Below are 25748 nucleotides of genomic sequence, written 5' to 3' on the forward strand. Positions count from 1 at the left end.
GAACTCCTAAGCTCAGGCGACCCTCCTACCTCAGACTCCTGAGCAGCTGGAACTACAGGTATGTCCCGGCACACCTGGCTAATTTTTTTTTTATTTTGTAGAGGCAAGGTCTCACTGTGTTGCCCAGGCTGGTCGGGAACTCCTGGCCTACAGGCAAGAACCCCTGCTCCTGGCTGCATCTCATTTTTTAAATGATGAAAATTAATTTTTGGTTTATTGAGCATTTAGTTTGGAAAAATATTATTTTCATGAGTACCTGGGACTTTAGAATTTGTCAGCCAAGAGCCCTCAAGAACTCCAATCTTTGAGGGTACCATTTCAGAGCTAGTTTGTTGAATGCCTTCTTGGTGTCCAGCTGTGTATGCTGGGGAATTTAAATATCTTTAGGAGGTTAACACATACACATATGAAATTAAATAACACAATGTCAAAAGACCTGTATACATTGTTCATGCCATAGGAATTAAGAAAAATCAGCTGTATGCCTGTGGACTACTAAGATATATAAGATAGCCCTTGTGCTTAAGGAGTTTGTGGAGCCTAGTTTATATAGCAGCATAGTAACAGAATATTATAAATGATGAAATAATATACAAATAAAGGAAAAATTACTTCTGGTGGAAAATAGAAGACTTTTTCATGGACTCAGTACCATATGGTCTAAGTGTGGAAGGCTGGCTAGAATTTTGACAGATAGAGACAAAAGAGAATATTTTAAGCAGAGCAAACAGCAGGACCAAAGGCACAGAGGTGGGAAATAAAGAGATTGGTTGGAGAATGTTATGTAGCCAGATTTGCCCAAAACAGTGAGTGTGTGGCAGCTTGGAAATGGGGAGGTAAGTTATATGTTTGAATATTTGTCCCCTCCAAAACTCATGTTGAAATTTAGTACTGAGCCAGATGCCGTGGCTCATGCCTATAATCCCAGCACTTTGGGAGACTGAGGCAGGAGGATCACTTGAGCCCAGGAGTTCAAGATCAGCCTGGGCGACACAGCGAGACACAACTCTACAAAAAATTTAAAAATTAGCTGGGTGTGGTGGCACAACCCTGTAATCCCAGCTACTTAGGATACGGAAGCCGGAAGCTCTCTTGAGCCCAGGAGCTCGAGGCTACAATGAGCTCACCACTGCACTCCAGGTTGGGTTACAGAGCGAGACCCTGTCTTTAAAAAAAAAAAAAATTTAAATGTAGTCCCAAATGTGGCATTATTGAGAGGTGGCAGCTGGGCGTGGTGGCCAAGATGGGAGGCACTTTGGGAGGATGGGATGGGAGGATCGCTTGAGCCCAGGAGTTTGAGACCAGCCTGAGCAACATAGTGAGAACTCGTCTCTACTAACAATAAAAATATATAGTTAAAAAAGAGGTGGGATGGGCGCAGTGGTTCATACCTGTAACCCCAGCACTTTAGGAGGCCAAAGTGGGTGGATCACCTGAGGTCAGGAGTTCAAGACCAGCCTGACCAACATGGTGAAACTTTGTCTCTACTAAAAATACAAAACTTAGCCGGGCGTGGTAGCGAGTGCCTGTAGTCCCAGCTACCTGGGAGGCTGAGGCAGGAGAATTGCTTGAACCCAGGAGGTGGAAGTTGCAGTGAGCCGAGATCGTGCTACTGCACTCCAGCATAGGCAACACAGTGTGAGACTCCATCTCAAAAAAAAAAAAAATTAGCTGGTTGTGGTGGCTCACACCTGTAATCTCAGCTACTCAGGAAGCTGAGGCAAGAGAATCACTTGAACCCGGAAGGCGGAGGTTGCGGTGAGCAGAGATTGCACCACTGCACTCCAGCCTGGGCAACAAGAGCGAAAACTCCGTCTCAAAAAAAAAAAAAAAAAAGAAGTGGGGCCTTTTAAGTGGTGATGGGATTTTTAATGGCTCTGCCCTCCTGAATGGCTTAATGCATTAATAGATTAAAGGGTTAATGGATTAATGGGTTATCATGGGAATGGAACTGGTAGCTTTCTTAGAAGAGGAAGACAGATCTGAGCCTAGCACATTAGCACACTCTGCCCCGTGATCATGTGATGCCCTGTGGCACTTCAGGACTCTGTAGAGTCCCCACCAGCAAGAAGGCTCTTGCCAGATGCAGTGCCTTAACCTTGAACTTCTCAGCCTCCATAATTGTAAGAAATAAATTTCCTTTCTTTATAAATTACCCAGTTTCAGGTATTCTGTTACAAGCAACAGAAAAGGACTAAGGCAGTGGCCGATGGGATACGGCAATGAAAAGATAAGTAAATGATCAATCATGGAGAGCCCCAAGTGCAAAATAACAAAGTCTGTGCTTTGCTGTAAGTAGAAAGAGGGGTCACAATGGCCAGATTTGGTAAGGAAAGACTTCATGGACAGTGTGGAACTTTTGCCCTGAAGGAGGGGTTGTATTCATTTTCTAGGGCTGCCATAGCAATCACAAACTGGCTTGAAACAACAAATTTATTCTGTCACAGTTCTGGAAACTAGAAGTTTGAACTCAAGGTGTCAGCAGAGACATTCTCCCTCTGGAGACTCTAGGGAAGAATTCTTCCTTGCTTCTTCCCAGCTGCTAGTGGTTGCTGGCAATCCTTGCCATTCCTTGCTTGTTACTACATCATTCTGACCTCTGCCTCTGTCTTCCCTCTGTATGTGTCTATGTCTCTTCATGGTCTTCTTATAAGGAACCAATAATTGGATTTAGGTCTACCCTAATCCAGTATGGCCTCATCTTAACTAATTACATCTGCAAAGACTTTATTTCCAAATAAGGTCACATTCTGAGGTTCTATGTGAACATGAATTTGGGGGGACACTATTCTACCCAGTACAGAGGTGAGTTAAAAGTATCATGAAATATCCAAGGTCTTACAATTCTGGGCCTACTTAATCCTTAATATTAGAGTACTCTCTTATGGCCAGGAGCAATGGCTCTCGCCTGTAATCCCAACACTTTAGGAGACCAAGGCAGGAAGATCACTTGAGTCTAGGAGTTTGAGACCAGTCTGGGCAACATGGCAAAACCCTGTCTCTTTTTTCTTTTCTTTTTTTTGAGATAGAGTTTCGCTGTTGTTGCCCAGGCTGGAGTGCAATGGCGCAATCTCGGCTCACTGCAACCTCCACCTCCTGGGTTCAAGCAATTCTGTCTGCCTCAGCCTCCCGAGTAGCTGGGATTACAGGTGTGTGCCACCACACCCGGCTAATTTTGTGTTTTTGGTAGAGACAGGGTTTCTTCATGTTGGTCAGGCTGGTGTTGAACTCCTGACCTCAGGTGATTTGCCTACCTCGGCCTCCCAAAGTGCTGGGATTACAGGAGTGAGACACCACGCCCAGCCAGCAAAACCCCATCTCTACAAAAACATACAATAATTAGCTGGGCCTGGTGGCACACGCCTGAAGTCCCAGTTACCTGGGGAGCTGAGATAGGAGGCTCTCTTGAGCCCGGGAGGCGGAGATTGCAGTGAGCCAAGGTGGTACCACTGCACTGCAGCCTGGGTGACAGAGCGAGACCCTGTCTCAAAAAAAAAATTCTCTTTTATGGAACATTAGTATTCATGACAGTATATTATGTGTTATGATTAATACCTAATTATTCATGACTCATTTATATTTTGACTCTTATATGTTGTTATTGGTAGTAACAAGAACTTCATTTCACTGTAAACATTTAGAATTAAGATATCACTAAATACTAATCCCAGCCTTCTCCCTGTCTTTTGCTCCCTTCCATTGTTCCAGATGAGTAAGGTTAAATGCATTTTTTGGGAGAAGAGGGTTATAAAACCCTCCACAAAATCTGTTTTCTAAAGCAAAGCCATTCCATTAAGCAAACCTAAGTTTGGATTGTCAAAGTCCCATAGACTCTGAAAAGCAAGTTGTTAAAACTCATAATGAGTTTCGGTGTTGCTGCATTTGGAAATGCTTGCATCTCAGCAGCAGCCCTTGTACTAGACTGCTCTAGGAGAGGGAGGGGGCAGATGTCTGAGGGACTCTTGTCTTTGAGGCCATCATTTCAGACATTAGTTGAAATTCCATATTCTTGACCTTCATACATTCTTTAATTATGAATTCCTAGCAGTCATAATTTGTAAAAAGCATATGGACAAATCCCCTAATGACAGATCAGAGATGATTAACTTAAAATATTTAATTCAGCTCAGAAGAACCAAAGATGAAATATCTTCTCCCTTCCTCTCCCTCTACCCCTATACCAGCAAGCCTGATTTTTTCTAACAATATCCTTAAGTTAGAGAAAATGCAAATGAAGCTTTGGGGATTCAACTTAAAATGAAAACATTTTGCAGCTGTCATGGCTAATTTGACAATAAATATGAGCATCAGTACTTCTCTTAATATATTTCTCGAATAAGAATCTTAGAGGTAAGAAAATATTGCCTCCAAAGGCTCCTGCTGATGGGGTACGTCTTCAGATGTATTTCATGTCTGGAATTGACCCACTTTCTTATGAAAATGATCACTAGTATACAACTCGAAGTTAGTGTTTAGGTGCAGCTGAGCTCACAGGAGCACCTCCCCCCCCCACACTTAGTTTTCTGTGCAGAATTAGTCTCAGTTCTGCTGGCCAGTCTGAAAAAAGCACTTAGAATGGTATTTGTTAGACATAATTTACTACTTTTATTTTTACAGCTTTTATGCTGTCAAGATTTATTTTTTAAGTGCCCGCCATATTTCAAGAAGTGGGCATACCAGAAGGAGTAAGACAAAGTCCCTATTCCACCCACCCAGCTCTCCATGACAACTTATAGATAATTACAACATATTGAGAAGCAGATACAACATATTGACAGGGTTATGTCCAGAATGCTATGGAAGCTCAGAAAAGAGCATCTAAAACTTGCTTTAAAGAAATGTACAAGTAGCTAGGCATGGTGGCATACACCCACCTGTAGTGCTAGCTACTCAAGAGGCTGAGTGGCAGGATCACATGAGCCCAGGAGTTTGTGGCTGCAGTAAGCTATGATCAGTCACTACACCCCAACGTGGGCAGCACAGCAATCCTCCCACCTCAGCCTCCTGGGTAGCCAGGACTATAGGCACACGTTACCACACCTGGCTAATTTTTTGTATTTTTTGTAGAGATGGGGTTTCATCATGTTGCTCAGGCTGGTCTCCAACTGCTGGGCTGGAGCAATCCGCTTCTTGGCCTCCCACAGTGCTGAGATTACAGGTGTGAGCCACTCTGCCTGGCCCAAACATGATTTCTATGCTTCGATAATTGACTTCAACCTTGGTACCTACAAGAAGATAATGTATTCTAGCAAACATTTTTTTAAAACATAGGGTTTGCCAAAACAGTGTGCTCTAAAAAGAAATCAATGCAATGGCTGATCTAAGAAATCTTAATTATTTCCTTAATTAATTCAGTAGTCAGAGCCCTGAAAGAATTAATGACCCATTCACCAAAGTCATTGTGATAATACTCGATTTAAAGATAGCTTTTCAACCTGTTCTCCCAGCCTCCTTGCTGAACAGAAATTGTCTTCCATTCCTAATTCTCATTCACACCCCTCTTCAAATTGGTCACTTAAATACTATTTATTCTGCCACCTGAATATTGATTTAATTTTTATCCTCACTGCCCTTATCTTATTGCCTATTATAGCTCATCTGTATTGTTACAGTGATTTCCCAACTAGTTCTTAGCATGGTATGCACAGCCCTTCACCATCTGGCCTTTGTTTACCTCTCCATATTGATCTCCTGCAACCGACGTCCTTGTACCCAGGCAGTTACTTGAAATTCCTAGGACATGCTCTAGACGTGATGGTCTCACTCCCACCAAACTACCCCTGTACCTTGTACATACCTCTGTTGTAACAGCTATCATCCCATTGTAATTTGGGAGATATTCTCCCCTCTCCCAAAAATAAGGTTCACTTTCTAATTAATGGATAGTCAAGAGAATCATTCTATCATTTCTCAGCTTTAGAGTCTCCCTGGGCGGGAAGAATGGTCCCAAGAAAATAGGGCCCCATTACTTTCTTGGAGTGCGGGGATGACTTGCGTGCACTGAGAAGGCTGCCCCAGAAACTGTTCATTGACTGTATCTTGCACAGTCTGATGCCATGCGCCTTTTTAAGCATCTTGTTTTGTTGTTGTTTTTTGTTTTGAGACAGAGTTTCGCCCTGTCGCCCAGGCTGTGGAGTGCAGTGGCTCAATCTGGGCTCGTCGCAACCTCTGCCTCCCAGGTTCAAGCGATTGTCCTGCCGCAGCCCCACGGGTGGCTGGGATTACAGGCACCCGCTACGACGCCCGGCTAATTTTTGTGTTTTTAGTAGACACAGGGTTTCACCCTGCTGGCCAGGCTGGTCTCAAACTCCTGACCTAAGGTGATCCACCTGCCTTGCCTCCCAAAGTGCTGGGAGCGCGTGGGCCACCGTGCCTGGTGCTTTTTTAAGCATCTTTGACAATTAAAAAGAGTACTCCAGGCCGGGCGCGGTGGCTCACGCTTGTAATCCCAGCACTTTGGGAGGCCGAGGCGGGCGGATCACGAGGTCAGGAGATCGAGACCAGGGTGAAACCCCGTCTCTACTAAAAATACAAAAAATTAGCCGGGCGTGGTGGCGGGCGCCTGTAGTCCCAGCTACTCGGAGAGGCTGAGGCAGGAGAATGGCGTGAACCCGGGAGGCGGAGCTTGCAGTGAGCCGAGATTGCGCCACTGCACTCCAGCCTGGGCGACCGAGCGAGACTCCGTCTCAAAAAAAAAAAAAAAAAAAAAAAAAAAGAGTACTCCAGCCTGGCACAGTGGCTCACACCTGTAATCCCAGCACTTTGGGAGGCTGAGGTAGGTGGATCACTTGCACCCAGGAGTTTGAGACCAGCCTAGGCAACATGCTGAAAGCCCGTCTCTACAAAAAAACAAACCAACATTAGCTGGGCGTAGTGGCACATACCTGTAGTCGCAGCTACCCCGGGGGCTGAGGTAGGAGGATCAATTGAGCTCAGGAGTTCAAGGCTACAGGGAGCCATGATTGCGCCACCACACTCCAGCCTGGGTGACAGAGCGAGAACCTATCTCAAAAAGATAAATACATACATACATTAATTAATAAAAAAGAGCACCCCAGAGAACAACTGTAAGACACTCTACCTGGGGAGAAAAACCCACAGAGCCAAATGAACTTGTCAGTGGTGCATCTTTTTACTGAGGCAGCAGCTTTTCTTGTCTTGAACTGATGACTTCTTTTGGCACATACATGTCATGCTATAGATTAGGGAGATCTGGAGTGTGGAAAGGAAGAACAAGATTAATAACAGCCTTTGGGGAATATAGAGAGGGTGTATATAACCTTTCATGTTATCCCTGGCACCTGCCTCATCAGCTCCCCCATCTGGGGGATTTGGGATTGGTTATCCACTGATATTTAATCTCCAGGATATAGAAATTTGGAAATGTTCTTTTTTTTTTTTTGAGACGGAGTCTCCCTCTGTCGCCCAGGCTGGAGTGCAGTGGCGCAATCTCAGCTCACTGCAAGCTCCGCCTCCCGGGTTCACGCCATTCTCCTGCCTCAGCCTCCCCAGTAGCTGGGACTACAGGCGCCCACCACCACGCCCGGCTAATTTTTTTGTATTTTTTTTTTTTTTTAGTAGAGACGGGGTTTCACTGTGGTCTCGATCTCCTGACCTCGTGATCCGCCCGCCTCGGCCTCCCAAAGTGCTGGGATTACAAGCGTGAGCCACCGTGCCCGCCCGAAATTCAGAAATGTTCTGATCAAAAAATCTATTGGCTGGGCGCAGTGGCTCACACACCTGTAATCCTAGCACTTTGGGAGGCCAAGGCAGGAGGATCACCTGAGGTCAGGGGTTCGAGACCTGCCAGGCCAACATGGGGAAACTCCATCTCTACTAAAAAAAAAAAAATTAGCCGGATGTGGTGGTGCATGCTTGTAATCCCAGCTACTCGGGAGGCTGAGGTTGGAGAATTCCTTCAACCTAGGAGGTGGAGGTTGCACTGAGTCAAGATCGTGCCACTGCACTCCAGCCTGGGTGACAGGGTGAGACTCTGTCTCCAAAAATAAAATAAATTAATTAATCCATTAAGGATGAGCTTGGTGTCATTAAGAAAAAAAAATCTAAAAAGAAATCTGGCTTTAAATGCTGCTCATTTTTTGCTTCGTAATCTTCAAATATTGTTGGATAAGTTACTGGTTTCTGTTAAATTTTGAGGCTTTCCCTCTTTGTGTACGTTCTTGGAGAAGCCCAGCCTCTATACTGTTTTCAACAGGAGTGGTGTTCTGGTTGAAGCAGGCCAATAGTGCCCAGGTCTAAGGAATCCAAAGAGTTCAGAAAAGAATTCAAGCAATGGGCTGTATATATGTGCATAGCTACCAATTTATAAATATAGTCAGAGGACTATAAAGGCAACCCAAAGCTGCATAGAAGGATGGAGCTGTAGATTGCTTCTGCAGCAGCTATATGAGAAAATCAAAAAATAAGAGTCTAGCGTTTGGAAAGAATGTGAGCTTTGGAGCAAGGCAGCCTGGATTTGAGTCCAATGTACTAGTTGTGTTGTCTTAGGCATGTCATTTAACCTCACTAAGCGTTTGTTTCTCTTTATAAAAAGGGGTTAATAGAAACTTTCCTTGTAAGATTGTTGTTAGCATTAGAGATAATGTTTGTAGAATGCTTTGCACATGGTAGGCTTTTTTTTTTTTTTTTTTGAGACGGAGTCTCACTGTGTCGCCCAGGCCAGACTGCCAGTGGCGCTATCTTGGCTCACTGCAAGCTCCACCTCCCGGGTTCACGCCATTCTCCTGCCTCAGCCTCCCAAGTAGCTGGGACTACAGGCGCCCGCCACCGCACCCGGCTAGTTTTTTGCATTTTTGGTAGAGACAGGGTTTCACCGTGTTAGCCAGGATGGCCTCCCAAAGTGCTGGGATTACAGGTGTGAGCCACCACGCCCGGCCTGCACATGGTAGGCTCTTAAGAAATGGTAGTTATGATTTGGGGTTTCTGTCAAAAGTGGTGTGATGGATGCTAATACTCCACCCAGGTCCCCACTAGGGGTCCTGTTGGCAGTGGTCAACATCCAGTTACTGCTTGAGACAAGCTTATAAAAGACTTAGCTATCTTGGCTTAACTTGAAACAACTCTAAAGGGCCATTCTGGCTCCAGATCTCCCCATGGTCCAACCAAGTCAACACTAGGCCCACGTGGCAGCTCAGCTTCTCCCTCTGCTCACTCCAGCTTTCTCCCCCTCTTTTCCATGGATGTTGTTTCCAAGAGCACTTTTTTTTTTTTTTTGAGACAATGTCTCACTCTGTCACCCAGGCTGGAGTGCAGAGTGCAGTGGCATGATCTTGGCTCACTGCAACCTCAGCCTCCCAGGTTCAAGCAATTCTCCTGCCTCAGCCTCCCTAGTAGCTGGAATTACAGGCACGTGCCATCACGCCCAGCTAATTTTTGCATTTTTAGTAGAGACAGGGTTTTGCCATGTTGGCCAGGCTGGTCTTGAACTCCCGGCTTCAAGTGATCTGCCACCCAAAGTGCTGGGATTACAGGCATGAGCCTCCACGCCTGGCCGAAGAGCACTTCTTAATAAACATCCTTCATGCTAAACTCTGTCCCAGAGTTTATTTCCTAAGGAATCTGACCTGTGACAAATGATAAGGCCGGTAGCCAGTTCTGTATTATCATTGATCCCCCATTGATCTGAAGCCCAACAATCCTATGCCATCTTGGCTTAGGTGTCAGGATGTATTTTAGAAAAAGACAGGCAAAGCATCAGAAGAACTGTAAAGAGAAAAATCTTAGAAATGTAGCACTTTCCTATAGAAAGGCATTTGATAATTTCCAAAAGTTAAAAACATCCTAAATCCTGTTCCACATGACCCCAAGAGCATGGAAGTATTTTTTAGCATCAATTTCCTAAAAATAACTTGGCTATGAGGTTCACATCAATATAATTAAGCAAATGTAATTATTAGTTTTTTCCAGTATTGAGCTTTTAATTCCCTTTCCAATGGCAAGGACCCAGTTAGCGATCTTCCTGGAAGCAAAGCCATTTTACTTGCCCGTGACTGGGTCGGTTGTATAAGAAGTTACTTTAGAACCGGGCTGCACTGTCGGCATCTTTCTGGAGTTGAGGCTGGGAGCCCCTTGTCTCACTCAGCTTCTTCCCCTTCCCTCCCTTCCCAAGTACAGCCTATGTAGTTAGAATCAGCAAACTAGATAAAAGGCAGTACCCAGCAGACCAATTCTGAAGTGAATGTCTAGAGTTAAGCTAGACTCTGGTTTGGACAGGGATACCATCTCCAGGAATACCCTTACCCCAGTTTGATCCTCTGTTCTTTCCTACACTGATCTCACTGGGTATTAGGAGTTGAAGACTCAGGAAGGAGGAGCTCATCAGGTAATTAGCCTGGTCACAGTCATTTAGTAATTAATCAACAAATACTTCTTGGCCGGGTATGGTGGCTCATGGCTGTAATCCCAGCACATTGGGAGGCCGAGGCAGAAGGACCCCTTGAGTCCAGGAGTTCAAGACCAGCCTGGGCAACATAGGGAGACCCCCCTCTTCAGAAACTTTAAAAATTAACTGAGTGTGGTGGCGTGTGCCTGTGGTTCCAGCTATTCCGAGGCTGAGGTAGGAGGATCACTTGAGCCCAGGAGGTCAAGGCTACAGTGAGTGGTGATTGTGCCACTGTACTCCAGCCTGAGCCTCAGCAACAGAGCAAGACCCTGTCTCAAAACAGAAACAAAAACCCACAAATACTTCTTGAGGGTCATGTACAGGGCACTGGGCTGTGAACCATGAATGCAAACACTGGACACCATGCTTCTATCTCTCCCAGTAATGGAGAAGAGAGTGGACTTAAAAATGGGAAGGTTAGCATTAGGACAGCTAAGCCGTACAGTTAGTGAATACCATGAGATCAGAGAAAAGATGGCTTTTCCCAAGTCACTTTCTCAGGTATCTCTAAACCGCGTGTCTCTGCAGCCTTGAGATAGCTCAGGTAGTGCCTTACTCAGATTAGACCCTCAGTAGATACACATTTGAATTGAGTGTTTTTCCCAATGGTTTTCCATCCACTTTTTGGCCTTCAAATAACACAATATTCAGTTGGCAGCAGATGTTAAGATTTTTCCAGCAGTAATATCCCAACCAGTGTTGCTGTGCAGCACTCAGTGGACTCTAGGTCTCATGTTTGTAACCTTGCTGTGCAGAGGCACAGAAGATGACAGGGATGCACCAGAAGCCTCAGGGAGCCTGCTGGGCTCAAGGTTCCTGCCTTCCCTCCACTCACCCCTACTCTTCTTGACCAAAATCTGAAGAAGGAGCAGTCACACACTTCCAGAAAACTTGCCTCCTCTGTTTGCTCTCTCCATCACAGTGCAAAGCCTGGACCATGGTTCTTCCTGATGCTCTGGGGACCTGGTCATTCCCACCCTACCCCCAGTGCACATTAAGACATACATTTCCAAGCCCAAGAATTATTTATTTATTTATTATTTATTTGAAACAGAGTTTCACTCTTGCCGCCCAGGCTGGAGTGCAATGGCACAATCTCGGCTCACTGCAACCTCTGCCTCTCGGGTTCAAGCAGTTCTCCTGCCTCAGCCTCCCAAGGAGCTGGGATTACAGGCACCTGCCACCACACCCGGCTAATCTGTTTTTGTATTTTTAGTAGAGATGGGGTTTCACCATTTTGGCCAGGCTAGTCTCAAACTCCTGACCTCAGATAATCCGCTCTCCTTGGCCCCTGAAAGGGCTGGGATTATAGGCGGGAGCCACCACGCCTGGCCCCAAGAATTATTTATAGACCAAAAGACATCTGTTGCTGCTCAGCCACTGAAATACCACATCTGGGAGAACCTTCAGGAAACTAACAAGTTGAGGGACCCAATGGTACTTGTCTTAGAGCACATCCACAGCTTCTGCCTCAGCCAAGTTTCAGAGGCTCTGCCTCTGGTTAAGTGAGATGAGGTTGCAAGGGACACTTTATCAGCCCCTTTCCATCTCTGTTAGTTCCTATCCCTTCTTTATCTGGACAGTTGAAGAGTTCTCAATCTTATATACAAGATCATACAAATAAATCTTTATTCCCCACCCTCACCCCAGCCAGGCTGTCACCCCTAAAGCCCTTGCATATAGAAATCCAGCAGTCCCACTGCTGCCTGGGTTATAGTCTAGGAAATAGGGGGCCTGGGAAGGACAGAGGCTGGTATTAGCCTCAGGATCCACTCTGAGATCCTGAGAAGATCTTGTAATGATCCTCATTTTATGAGGCTGGAGGCGTGCATTAGATGATCTAATGGGACTTTTCCATCGCTCACAGTGGAATGTAAAATGACCAGACTCGTAGCAGGATAATAGTTTCACATAATGGTGTTCACTGTGTCAGGCCTGCTAGAGGCAGTTTCTAAAATTGAATGGATTCTGTTTAGTTACTCTTTCCATTTACTTTGAGCAATGGCCCTGCGTTTTTTAGATTAATTACACTAGTAATAAACATCTACCTTGTTAAAGCTACCCAATTACCCTTTTTAAAGAAAAAAAAACTTTTTTAAATCCCTGTTTAGGAGAAGATGGACCTGGGATGTTATTACTTTGATTGACTAATAACAGAATCAGAGGATTTTGAGCACACAAGGGGACATGAGATTATTTGCGGATAGAGAAACTAAGGCACAGAAAGGGAAAATGACCTGCCCAAGAGATCACTATCAGAATGTGCCTTTTCTTACTCCCACGCTTCTCTCCTGCCCCAAACTCCCTGCCAAAGTTGAACATGGAGGATTTTCCTCCTTGTCATGGAACTACATGCTCAGAGCATATTTCCTATACCCACCCCAACCCTCCATAGAGGGGCAGCTGGATCCTCTCTCAGGAAAAGGAGAGAAAGGAGAAGGCCGGTCTTGACAGCCAAGACAGAATTCTGACTAAGGAGCCTCAAGGAGCATAGATGTAGGGAGGAGACAGCAGGTTGAGGTACTGGGGCACCTTCCAGCCCCGATTCCTAGACAAGAGAGCCCAAAGGCTAGGATAGGACATGTTCTGGAACAGACTCCCTGTCACTGACAGCAGATCTGGGGTGAGAAGGGGAGTTCTTTACCCGGATTGAGTTTGATGATAACTGCTGGCTTTATTTTCTGATGATCTAGTTCATAGCAAAAGTGCAGTGAGTTTTGAGCTAGTTAGCCATTGAAAATAAATGGTAATTGGGGACTCGAACTTGCAAACCAGAGTTGGGTAGCTGTCCACTGTCATGAAAGGCAGACTTTAAAAACCTGGCAGGAAGGAACAGTGTTTCTCTGTAATATTTAACTCACAGCCTAATGCTCTGAAGTTGGTACGCTTGGTATATGAAAACGTGGAAGGTTAATAAAAGTGGGGTTTGTGCTAACAGAGTTGAATTGTGACAGAGGTCAAATATCTGCTTCTCTTTCCCTTATCCCTGTAGTCTTGGCTTCAAGAGCTGCAAGACCATCAGGTGTCAGTAATCCCCAGACCTGCGACAGCAGCATCACCTGGGAACTTGTTAGAAATGCAAATTCCCAGGCCCCACAGCGGACCTATGAACTAGAAATTCTAGGGGCAGGGCCCAGCAAGCTGTATTTTAACAAGCCTCCAGGTGATTCTGAGGTGGACTCAGGTGTGAGAACCAATGGTCTGGAGTATGGTATGGTTCCTAATTTGCTGTTTATTAAGGAGAGTCAGCCTTCTGAGTGAACTAGCTGTCTGCCTCCTATCTTGCCTCCTTCTCCTCTTCTCCTCCACTACTGGGACAACCATGATTGGAAGATTTGGGGTTTGTCCTACTGCTTTCCTAGGCCTCGGTATTTGTACAGGAAACTGTCTCTCCACCCGTCTGTCTGGCTCTGGGCCCCAGCTATCTCACTCCTCTCCTGGGACTCTCACTATTGTTGTTCCAGTGAGGTTGTTTCTACTTAGTGCTGGGAAGGGAGGCATAAACCTGGCTTTTGTTCCTCTAGTGGGACCACAGATCAAGGCAGACCATGGAACTCTTCTTCAGAGTTCTGCTTGCTGTGACAAGGGGCTTTCAAGGGAGGCCCTGGCTGTCCTCAGGAGAAGCAGTGAAAATGACTTGTCTGGTCCTGGGATAGGTCATTGGGATAGGTCTGGTCCTGGAATAGCTGTGTGTGACTGGGCATGCTCTGGGGAAGTTGGGGCTTCAGTCAGAGAGCTGTGGGCCCTACTTGCCCATCCCTCTCTCATTTATCTGTCAATATCCTGTTGTGCAGTGCCCTGGGGAATCCCAGGGGGAAGAGGTAGCTCCCGTAGCTTTAACTACAGAAGGAACCTGTTCTGTTTTTTGAGAGAGATCAGGGCACTGGGTTAATTTCTTGAAATATATTTTGCCAAATGCTTTTTTCTTTTTATTCTAATTAAAGCCAAGGCGTTAAAAGGTGTAATGTCTATTGGAATTGTGTCATATCTTATTCCCCTTACTCAGCTCCTCCTTTCTAGGGAACATGTCAGGAGCCTGTCACAGAAGCTCTGCCTTTGTCTCTGTGGCACTGACTAGAAGCTGCCAGGCTTCGGAGGGGATTTGGTTTGATTACATATATTTGATATTTTCTACTCTTCTGATCTGATCAGGAAAAAAATAGCCTTGGGTAAGAAGAAGATGCAGATTTGTACTTTAAGAGCCACTTTGGGCATATTTCCAAAATGGTAGCTACTCCCAAATCTTGGGGACACTACAAGGTGGACGTGTAGCCAAGATCTATTCATGCATTCTTGTCCAGGGAGGACAGGCTTCTGTTCCTTGAGTGCATTGACTCATTGCTGAGGCCTTGTGTGTTCAAGTCCATCCATCCTGGAGGAAGAAGAGGTCACAAGAGGCTGAGGAAGTTGGCAGGAAAACTCACAGGGTTTTTTTGTATATTTTGTGTCTTGATTTGAGCCCCACAGTCATCCTTAGATGTAAGATTAACTCTGTTTTATAGATAAGGAAGCTGAAGCTCGAGTACATTAAGGGATGGGTCTGAGATCACAAGCTGAGAAGTGGCAGACCAGGGCCTTGACTGTAAGTCTACTTAGTGCTCATTCTCAAAACCTTTGCCTTCCCAGAGCTCCTCCCCTTTCTGCTCCCTGTGGCTCAACTTCTAAGGAACATGAGTAACCTGATAGAAGAGTTGAAAAGGAAACTGCACTCAGACTGCACTCAGGACTCAAAGATCCTGACCTGTTTACTAATGAAATGTGTCTACCTCAGGATCCATCACATATGTTGGCGCTGGCTAGTAAACAATTTTTTTGTGAAGAGGAGGGAAATAACCAAAGAATTATGAGGACCAGTGAGTTTATCATATTTCTCCTGACCCTGGCCACCCAGGATACTCCCTAAAACCTCAGAAATTCCCAGATTTTGCCAAACATGCATTTGTCCTTTGCAAAAAAAAAAAAAGCAACAATAAAATGAGTTGTCAAACTGTCCTTAGGGTTGGAGCAAGGGGAAGTAAATCTTTCCCCAAATTCTGAATTTTCTTTACAAGTTATTTGAAGCAGCGTTGTATGAGAAGTGCAGCTGTATTAGAGAATGTGTGTGTGTGTTGGGCGTGGGGAGTGGCGGATTTAAGTGTGAGAGATAGAGAAAGAGAAGAGAGAGAGACAGAGAATAGAGAAAGAGAATATGAGCTTCACAAATACAAAGCAATGAGTTTTTTCCTAACAAGCCTGGCTGAGTTTCCAGTAGTTCTGCAGCTGTGACATGACTAGTCCACTGAAATATTCAGCACTGGTGGGAAAAATACAACTAAAATTTATTCAATCAATAGCAAGATGCAGTGATGCTTTTAAGAGTCACCTTACTTGTAAAAGTGGCTTCACCAAAGATAGGAATGAACGAGTTGTCTGCTTTTCTTCAGACCTGGCTCTGTTTTTCTTTTTCTTTCTAGACACTTCACAGGGTACAAAGATTTCACATAGAAATGAGACACCTTGTCTCTTGAAGCATCACCATTGATATCTCAATAAGACTAGCCCTCTTGTTAGCCCTGCTCTTACAAGCTGTACAGCAGCAGGTTTGAAGTTCTGCTCAGAGGGTCTTAATTGCCCTTGTTGAGTCTGCTTTGGGCCATCTGTGCTGACAGAACACTTAGTCCTCCCTCCCATGACATTTCCTTGCTCACGGTGACCTCCATGTTCCAGATTGAATGTGATTTCCCCGCCCCACGTGCACGTCCTGCGTGTCACACCATGTGGCAATGAGCAAAGCCAGTTCTCTGACCCAAGTGAGGACTGCCAGCAGGGCTCCCTGCAGCACTGCACCTGGCATCGGAACCTAGAGATATCTGTGTGGCTTCATGAAAATCACCCCAGCTCTCAATTTGCATGTAGAAGGGGGTTGTTGGGGCAAAGAAGTTGCTGTATTTAAGGATTTGGTGAGAACAGTGGCTAAGAAGCACTGATCCTCTCTCCTTCTGAGCTCTGATTTCCCTCCACTTTGGGGCCTTGCCACTCCTCCAGGAGCCACATGGTTACCTGGCCCCACAGCAGCCTCCTGGCACTGTAGTCTAGATACCAAGAGCCTGCTTGGGCCCCATTCTTCCCAGCCTGATGGCTGAGTTCTGAGAGTAGGAAACAGAAGGGAGTACCTGGGTAGGGGTGAGCTATGGCCCTGCCACATTTGTGGTGACCTGCTACTCAAGACAGTATTGCTTGCAGATGGACGTCTCTGCATTTCCCCCTGGAATGAGCTTTCTTAATCTTCTCCCAGAGTGAGCTGGCTGCTCTTCTAGCTGCAGCCTCATCAGTTCCTGGACAGATTTTGTCAGTTTATGACTAAGCAGGAAAAGTGAGCTCCTGGGCCAGTAGCTCAGCAGGGGTTTCCTCCCTTCAAAGAAAGTGTAAAGAAGGTGCTGAAGTTAGGGAATCTGGGGCTCTGCTGTTAGCACTTGTGCCCTACACCCTCCCTCTGCCTCAGAAAGCTGGGCTGGATGTAGCATGTGACCACAGAGGCAGGGACTGCACCCCAGAAATTAATTCACACTTTTCTGCTCAGCTCACTAATGCCATGGCCCTGAGAAGATGACCTACTGTGGTTGTTCCTCTGTAACATTAAAGTGCTTTTACACAGCATGTGCTCTGGAACCTGGCAGACATCGGCATGCCACTCATGCCCTCACACCACTGATGAGGAAAGCAAGGAAGTCTTTGGCCTACAAGAAATTTAAATATAAAGTTAAGCTAGAATGCAGGCTGAGATGCCATCCCATCCCTGGTGCCTGTTTCTTCCCTGGCAGGCCTCCAAGGACAACTCGTTCAACTCTTGCCCTTCCTCCAGGGTGCCTAGTCTCGGTGTGGCTTTCTTCCACCTCTGGACTCTTGTACTTTGGGCTACGGGTGCCCACTTTCTGTAATCCCTCCATTTTACCTCTGCCTTCTCTAAGGGCCCGTGAAACCAAGGCCAGCTACCCTTTAACAGATTGTGAACCAAGATCATAGCATGTAGCCAGGAGGAAGTTGGAATCACTCTTACCCTCTGCTAGACTCAACTTTGTTTGCACTTGCTTGTGAGGTACTTGTGTGCCTCACAAGTAAGCAGGATTGAATAAAGTGGAGCCTAATGAGTGGGGCTTTCTGCATCTTGGCTTCTCTCATAAGGATGCTGCATGCCAGAGAGCCTGGGATTAACCTCATCCATGATGGGTTAAAATAAAGCTCCTCTCCTGCCAATGGGCATCGATGATGAGACAGAAAATGCAATTAACCTTGAATAGTTTAGGTCACTGGCCCAAGCTTGCTTACTGCTTGCTGCCTCAGTCCCTTCCCTAAAGAATAGGCAAACCATAGAGAACCAGAACCAGGCATTCCAGGGAGGAGCAAAAATAGGAATTATCCCATCCTCAGAGCTGCACAGTGATTCCAAGAGGCTCATGAATCATTCTGTGCACCACACAGAGAGAATAAATGGGTTGTACCTATATGCACTAGTATTTTCAAATATGTATAGGCACTGTTGTGGTTCATAAAATATAAATTTATTTTTTAAACGAGTGCTTAATAAGTTATTTTGATCCAATGATGTCTTTGGGAAGAGAATAACCTCAGAAGTTTAGCTTCAGGGTGAGGATTTGGGTGCTCTGCCTCAGCTCACTTGTCCTGAAGATAAATGTCCTCAGGCTTGGAGCTCTGACTTTGTGACTAAACAGTAATCACCTGTCAGCCCAGGTGCCTGTTTCTCCAGTATAATCAATGGCACAACATTCAACACACAGTTTAGCCACAGTTCCAGGGCACCTGCAGGCAAAGGGAAGGGAAGACGGCTTTGCCATCTCATCAAAAGAAAAGACTGACTGTCACAGAATATTCCAGAAACCCCTGGACTTAGAACTGGGAGACCATGGAGAGGGTATCCCAGGACATAGCTGGCATCAGGAAGTGCAAGGGGATCCACAAGCCCAGGAAGTTGTAAAATTCCTAAAATCTTGCCCCTGCCGTTGGCTTGTAGGGAGCCCATCATGATGGTTCAGCTGCATGTGATTTCACCCAGTGCTGCCTCAGGCTACTCCACCAGCCACAGGTGTGAGTACCTCAAAGGAAGGGCTTCGTTGCAACCCTCTGTGAAAGGTGCCTCTGCAGCAGAGCTGTAAGTTGATTCTACCTTTGCGTACCTGCTGGGGATTTAAATTTCATGGAATTCTGTGTCTACCTCTTTCCTCATTCCCCTCACCCCCACCCCAGCCTTGGAGAAATAGCAAAGGAAGATGCTTCTCTTCATTAGTTTAGGCAAGAGCCCTGCAGCTCAAAACAATGTATCTAACACTGGTAACTGGTAAATGGGAACTTGAGGGAACTATGTCTTCATGGCGGGGGAGCAGGGGGATTCACCAGGTGCTGAAAAGTAACCAGAAAAAGGTCTTTTTTATGTAGCTCTAGGGAATGGGTAATGGGATATGTCCTTATTTTCTAACTACTCCAAGAGAAAAGCCGTGATCTGAAGTTGGATCTACTAAGTTCAGGGTTCTTACCAGCTAAGAGCCTTAAAAGTGCATCTGAGCTCGCAGCCCATGAGAATGAGTTGTTTTATGGAAGGCAGGATTCTTATTAAAAGTCCATCACAGAAGCATGTTTTCCCTGTAGGTATCTCTATCCCATTGCTAATCTGGTTGTTGTATGTATGGAAGCAAACTTCTTCAGCCCGCAAAACTCACATCATACTGTAGTAGTGTTTGTGAAAAACGTTTTTTCATTAAAAAAAAAAAAAAAAAAACAGCTGATCACAATGTAATAGCCAGCTTGGTGCAAAGTAAAATTTGTAGAGAAAAACAATGAAAATATGCTACTGTCTCTCACTGTTCCATTTCAGTTGCTCTGAGAGAGATAATAATATAGGATATGCTGCATGGGATAGAGTTGAGCATGTTTCCTCTGCTCCCGGAGAACCTGAAATACCTCTTTAAGCTCTTCTCACTCTGTTGGCATCAGTGAAGAAGTAGTTAATAGGCCCTGCACAAAGAAAGTTCTGACGGAGTCCTTTGAAAGACCTGGTTTGTGGCCCACCACCCAGAAGTCCCAGCGTGATTCATAACGAGTCTCTGTCATGAGAGTCACTCTTTCCTGTGGGGGACCAAAGACGGGGAATAGGGCCTGCGAGTTCAGGCTTATGTTGTGAGAGGGAGTGTGAGGCTAGCAGAAGTGATACCAGTGGGCTGGGGGAGGTCCCCAAACACCAGTGAGACTTCCACCCCAGCTGGGTCCAGGCTCTTGACACCATTGAGAAGATAAGAGTTCTTTCAAGGAATTCAAGGAGGAGTCAGAAAATAGTAAAAGTACAGAGATTTATTGCAAAGGGCAAAGTACACATTCAAGAAAAGGGAGCGTAGGCGTACTCGAGAGAGTCGCTCAGTGGGGTTTGGGGTTTCCGTCTTTATGGGTTTCTTTAACCAAGAGGTGGAATATTCATGAAAATTCTTGGTAGAGATTTCTCATAACTGCAGTGGCACCTATTTTTACAGCAAATATGGGTGGTCTTGGAACAGTCTTGGCGCTGGTAGGTGTGTGAACTAGTATGTTAACGAGTTTATAGTGAAGTCCTAGGAGAAACCTAGGTCAAATCCAGCCACACATTGGGTTCAGAGGGGCTTAGCTAGTTTGGTCCATGCCCTGTTTTTCAGGGTCTTATCAGCCCATAGCCTCTAGTCATGTGAAACTGCTGTCTAGAATTTTTATTCTCCTGTGACTACCCTGTATTATTCCTGTCTCAGAAGAGGAGGGGCGTTGCCCACATGTTGCCTCCTTCTGTAGTTGAGCTGTCTGCTCACCTATTCTTCCAGCTCCTGCAAGGACAAACTTTTTAACATAACTGCCGTGAGATCAGCATCCTGCCCTATAGGTCTCCTTGGATAGTATGGGGTGAGCTAGCAGAAGGGGAAGAGGTGAGCTGTAAACCTTTTGTGAAGGTCTTAAAAATATGCTCATTCTTGGGGCAGGGCCAGGCCCTTCTGTAATTACCCATGGCCTTGGGCCTTGGCACAGGAGAGATCTTTGGATCTTATCTTACAACCTCAATTTGTGAGGCAAACGTGATAACCACTACACTACAGAAATTCCTCATACAACCTCAATTTGCATGCAAAATTAGACATAGACCCACCAGAGATGATCATCTGAACTGAGCTGCAGAGACCACTGGGGACAGGCCAGCGATGGATGCTGTGCAGGCTCCAGATGTTTTGACAGTTTCCTGCAAGTCATTCTCCTCCCACTTCACCCTTGGCACCCAGGCAGGTCTCTGAAGTAGAAGGTTATGGGTTATAAACAGCCTAGCTTTTCACCATTTTGTGAAATCTTTTAGCCCACCTTTTCCCTTCTATTCAATCAGTAATTTATTCACCAAATAATTATTGAGGACCTGCCTGCCATGCATCAGGCCCTGTGCTAAGTTCTGGGGGAAGGCTTCTGACCTCATGAAAATTACAGTCTAGAAAGAAAGCAGATAGTAAATAAATAACTAAACAAATCAACAAGATAATTACAGATTGGTATAAATGCTATGAAGGACATAAATGGCAAAATGAGATGGAAAGTAACTGGGAAGGGCTGTACTATAGGGAAAGGCCTCTCTGAAGAGAGGACATTTGAGCTGAGTCCTCAGAAAATAGGAGTGGCTGCAAAGAGCTGCAGGAACAACATTCCCAGCAGAGGGAATGCAAAGACAGTGGCAGAAAAGCCTTGGGGAGTTCAGAACAGAAAGGCCATGGCTGAAGTATAGTGAGGAGAATGATTTTGGGTGAGTGCAGAGAGAAGTCAGGAGCCAGGCTATATAGGGCCTGGGATGCCATGATCAGAGTTTTCATTTTATTCTGAGAGCAACAAGTATTAAGAGAAGTGAGTAACATAAAGATCATTGTATGTTCACTGCCACATTGTTTGTAATAGTAAATTAGAAACAAATGTCATCAATATGGAACTGGGTAAATAATTTTAGATTCATTGCAGTGACATGGAGCAGTTAAAAACTGTGAGGCATATCTATATATATTGCCATAGAAGGATTTGCAAGATACCCTAAGTGGGAGAAAAGAGCTTAAAAATATGTTACAAAATGTATTTTTAAAAGAGGAGATGTATATGTATGTAGGTTTGCCTGTGTATAAAACATCACATAAAGGATATACAAGAGGGCTGGGCATGGTGGCTCGCGCCTATAATCCTAGCACTTTGGGAGGCCAAGGCAGGCAGATCACCTAAGGTCAGAAGTTAGAGACCAGCCTGACCAACATGGTGAAACCCTGTGTCTACTAAAAATACAAAAATTAGCTGGACGTGGTGGTGCATGCCTGTAATCCCAGCTACTCCGGAGGCTGAGATAGGAGAATCGCTTGAACCTAGGAGGTGGAGGTTGCAGTGAGCTGAAACTGCACCACTGCACTCCAGCCTGGGCAACAGAACAAGACTCCATCTCGAAAAAAAAAAAAAGGATATACAAGAAGCTGATAAAAGTTGCTTCTGGGGACAGGAACCAGGGCACAGGGTGGCCAGGGTGGAAGGGAGACTTACTGTTCATAGTATATTCTTTTGTATGTTTAAATATCCTACAATGTGCCTGATCACTTACTCAACAAGAAAGAGATGATGTCTAAATTGTGGACACCCTCATTGCTGTGCAGAGAATGGACTGAAGAGGGCAAGAGCAGAGGCAGAGGATCAGTTAGAACGCTCTGGCAGTGGTCCTGTTGAGGGATGGTGGTGGCTTGACCTATGGTGTTGGTAATGGAGAGGAAGAGAAGTGGATGGATTCAAGATTCAAGACTTTAGAGGCTCAGCCAGCTGGGCCTGGTGTAATTATTGCTGTATTCCACACTGACATTCCCTATGCCCACAGTTTAAGAAAGCTCCGTGCATTTGAGATGGGAACTGGGCTTACCTGACTCTACCCTGATTTCTCTGACATCTTTGTGGTGGGAAGGGTTCTTGGGCTCCTTCCAGGTGCTAAAAGCCTCTGGATTCCAGACAGTGATGTGGAGGACATAGTTATGGACATTCACCCCTTTCATAGACACATGCAACAGTTACAAACAACTTTTAATGGCTATAAAAGAAAAAAAGTTACACTGAAGAAGCCCACTCATTTCTCAATGGAGCTTGCTTTCTTTGCAGAGAGATGCCAAAGGCCAGTACCTGTTTGACCTTCTTTGCCACCACCTGAACCTACTTGAGAAAGACTATTTTGGTATCCGCTTTGTAGACCCAGATAAGCAGCGGGTAAGTCAATATTCAAAGCACAAAAGGAGGACAGGGCTAGTCAGTAAGCCTGAGGTCTTGAACTGTCATTCATATTCAAAGTCAAGCTTCAGGAATCAGGGACCAACCAGACCCTGCAGTTGTGGATGTCATCTCTTCAAATCATAGCATTAGACCTGGAAAGCACCTTGGCTAGAGCTCACCTGGAGAAGCTTGTCATTTTACAGTTGCTGAAATGGCAGGCTAGGGAGCTTCAATGATTTGCACAAAGTTGGAGGCAGAGCAGCTGGGCTGGAGTTGTGGTCTCGGAGCCCAGGTCACAGGGTGAGCCTCTCCTGCCCACTTTCTAGTAAGTGGGCTGAAGCACATTGTACTGGTTAGGAAAGGCCTCACCAAAGGTGCCATACCAACCCAATCTAGGCAGTACAGAGACAGAGCCAAAGCAGCGCAGGCCTTTCAGCACCTTGCAGATCTTACAGTTCTTGCTCTGCTCTACACAGCATAGGCAGCTCTGCAGACACAGGGCATTCTGATAGACAAGGGTGCTGATATTCCAGACAGATACAGGAACAAGTCCATTATCTCAGGCCCCTGCCTATTTCTCCAGCTTCATCTCCCCAACTTGCTGCGGTCCCGCCAGACAGTGATATTTTTGCTCTCCAGATACATCATAACTTCTTTCTTTACAGAGCCTTCACCTATAGAGTTCCCCTGCCTAGAATCTTCTCCTTTTCCTCACCGCTCCACACTCCACACCCTTCTTCCAGCTAACTCCTTTTCACACTTAAGGTCTTAGCTTAGACTTTTACTTCCTCTGGGAAGTCTCTCCTAACCCCAGTCTGTATTAGGGATCCTCCTATGGGCCCCCATGTGCCCTCTGCTACCCTGTTACAGCACTTATTACATCATTCTGTGATTACCTGTGTTCCCTGCAAAAATATAAGTTCCATGAGGGCCTGGACTTTGTCTCATTCATCACTATCTCCCATCTAACTAGCATAGGCCTACAATGTAGTTGGTGTTCAATAAATATTTTCTGAAGAAATGAATGCATGAGTGAGTTAATGGCTTATAGTGTTGTATTTCTTAGATCCATTTGCCCAGCCTCCCAGCTTGCAGACACCTGCAGTTTCTATAACTTCCCTTCATCTACTCTGTGCTCTTTGTGGAGATGTACTCTCTGGCATCCCCACTAAAGTAGAGAGGTAATGATGGTGTTTTTTTTGTTTGGTCCAAACTTTTATCCTTAAAAAGGAAGGCTGGCTGTGTGCACTGGCTCATGCCTGTAATCCCAGCACTTTGGGAGGCTAAGGCAGGCAGATTGTTTCAGCCCAGGAGTTCATGACCAGCTTAGGCAACATGGCAAAAGCCCATCTCCACTAAAAATACAAAAATTAGCAGAAATGGTGGCATGTCCCCGTAGTCCCAGCTACTTGGGAGGCTGAGACATGAGAATCACTCGAACCCGGGAGGTGGAGGTTGCAGTGAGCCAAGATCACACCACTGCACTCCAGCCTGGGAGACAGAGCAAGACTCTTGCCTTAAAAAAAAAAGGGGGGGGGGGCAGTTACTCCAAGATCTCTTCATCCCCTAGAGTGGTGGTATATGAAGAAAAAAAGGCAAATTATATCCTGTTCACTGGTTCTTTAGTTAGGTCAGAATGTGCTTGAGGAGAATAAGAGAATATGTGGCTGTGGTCAAGGTTAAAATGAGAAGGAGCTAGAGAGATAAGAACATGGGAAAGAGGAGAAGTAAACATTTATGGAGTTCCTACTGCTTGCCAGGCTCTGCACTGCACACAAACCTAATTCTTGCAGCTGATGTATACTGCCCACTGAGTCGTGCCAGGCACTAAGCTAAGAGCTTCACGTATATTATTCCATCTCATCCTTAACAAAATGAGATGAGTATCCCTAATGATAATATCTGTTCTCCAGATGAGTAAATAAAGTCCCAGACCAGTTAAGCAACTTGCCCCAGGTCAGTGGCAAAGCCAGCCTCCAGCTCAGACCTGTTTGACTCCAGGGCCAGTGTGGTTTCTGAGATTCCATGCTGAATGTATAACTGATAGCCTCTGAAAGTTGTGTAATTCTGTGCCTTGCGGGAGGGGTTAAGGAGAGCAGAGAGGCTTGAGAGAGTATCTGAGGGTTGTAGGGAAATGGGGACCTGTAAAGAGTTGTCCTTAGTCCACTGATTCATGGTAGGGATAGAGGAGCCGAGCTCCCCTGCTCCCTCAGGGTGTAAGGGTCTAAAATAAACCTCCTTCCCTGGGTCTCGAGACAGTTTGAACCCAGCACTCACATCCATCCCCATGTCAGTGCTTGCTCTGCAGGAGCCTCCATGCATCTGGAAGCTCTCCTGGTCTCTCCTGGAGGAGCTGCCCTCACTCTCCTTCCCCAGGATGCCTGACTCAGGCCCAGGGCCTCCACCTTCTCTTGGCCTCTGCTTTGTACCCTTTCAAGCCCCTAGAGTCTGAAGATTGTGCCACATTGGCCCATTCACTCAGATAGAGGAGGAAACACTCCTCTCTGAATCTTCTTTTCCTCTTCTTTTAATCCTTCCTCCCCAAACCCATGTTGTCTGTTTGCTAGTGAATCTGGGACCGATTTGGTCAGGCATTTGCAAAAAGCCACTCTGGCCATCACCGTATTCTTGGGTTCCTCTCAAGATTTCTCTGCCAGATTCCAAACCCCATGGATCAGCTGTGACAGATCTCCAGTCCCTTCTCACCCCTTGCTACTCTCCTCCAACCTCAGTCCTTTCTTGAGCTCTCACTACAATAAAACTAAAATCTTCTTTCTAGCTATTGTCAAGGGGAATAGCCTTTTGTCATTCAGCTTTATCTGCCCTCTGCTGATAATGCATCTCACAGTCATTAATTTCTACCTTCCTTTGTTTATTTCTTTTAATCTATCAGTCTAATGTCTAGGGGTGTTGGTGTTCTGTGTACTGAGTCCCTGGCACTGGCTGTGTTCTCCTCACTGTCCACAATTCCAGTGTGCTCTGAACAGATAGGCCTCCTCCGTCTTCACAGGCATACCCTGGAACCCCAGTTGTTTCTGAGCAATTTCATCTCTTGCCTTTGCCTCCCTGTGAAGCTGAG

General features: G+C 45.6%; 1 protein-coding gene across 14 annotated transcripts in view; it reads left to right on the forward strand.

Annotated features, from left to right (window-relative positions):
• Positions 1-25748, forward strand: part of FRMD5 (FERM domain containing 5) — a 351142-nt gene that overhangs the window by 273445 nt on the left and 51949 nt on the right. For 13 of the 14 annotated variants that reach the window (XM_032175396.2, XM_032175402.2, XM_032175399.2 and 10 more), the window contains one exon: positions 22562-22666. In XM_032175396.2, the coding sequence (XP_032031287.1) occupies positions 22562-22666 (105 nt within the window). Of the gene's footprint in view, positions 1-18410; positions 18549-22561; positions 22667-25748 lie in introns of all 14 variants that reach the window. The other variant, XM_058427359.1, reaches the window with a different exon arrangement.

The sequence above is a fragment of the Hylobates moloch genome, unplaced genomic scaffold (assembly GCF_009828535.3).
Source record: "Hylobates moloch isolate HMO894 unplaced genomic scaffold, HMol_V3 SCAFFOLD_14, whole genome shotgun sequence".
Classification (NCBI taxonomy): Eukaryota; Metazoa; Chordata; class Mammalia; order Primates; family Hylobatidae; genus Hylobates; species Hylobates moloch.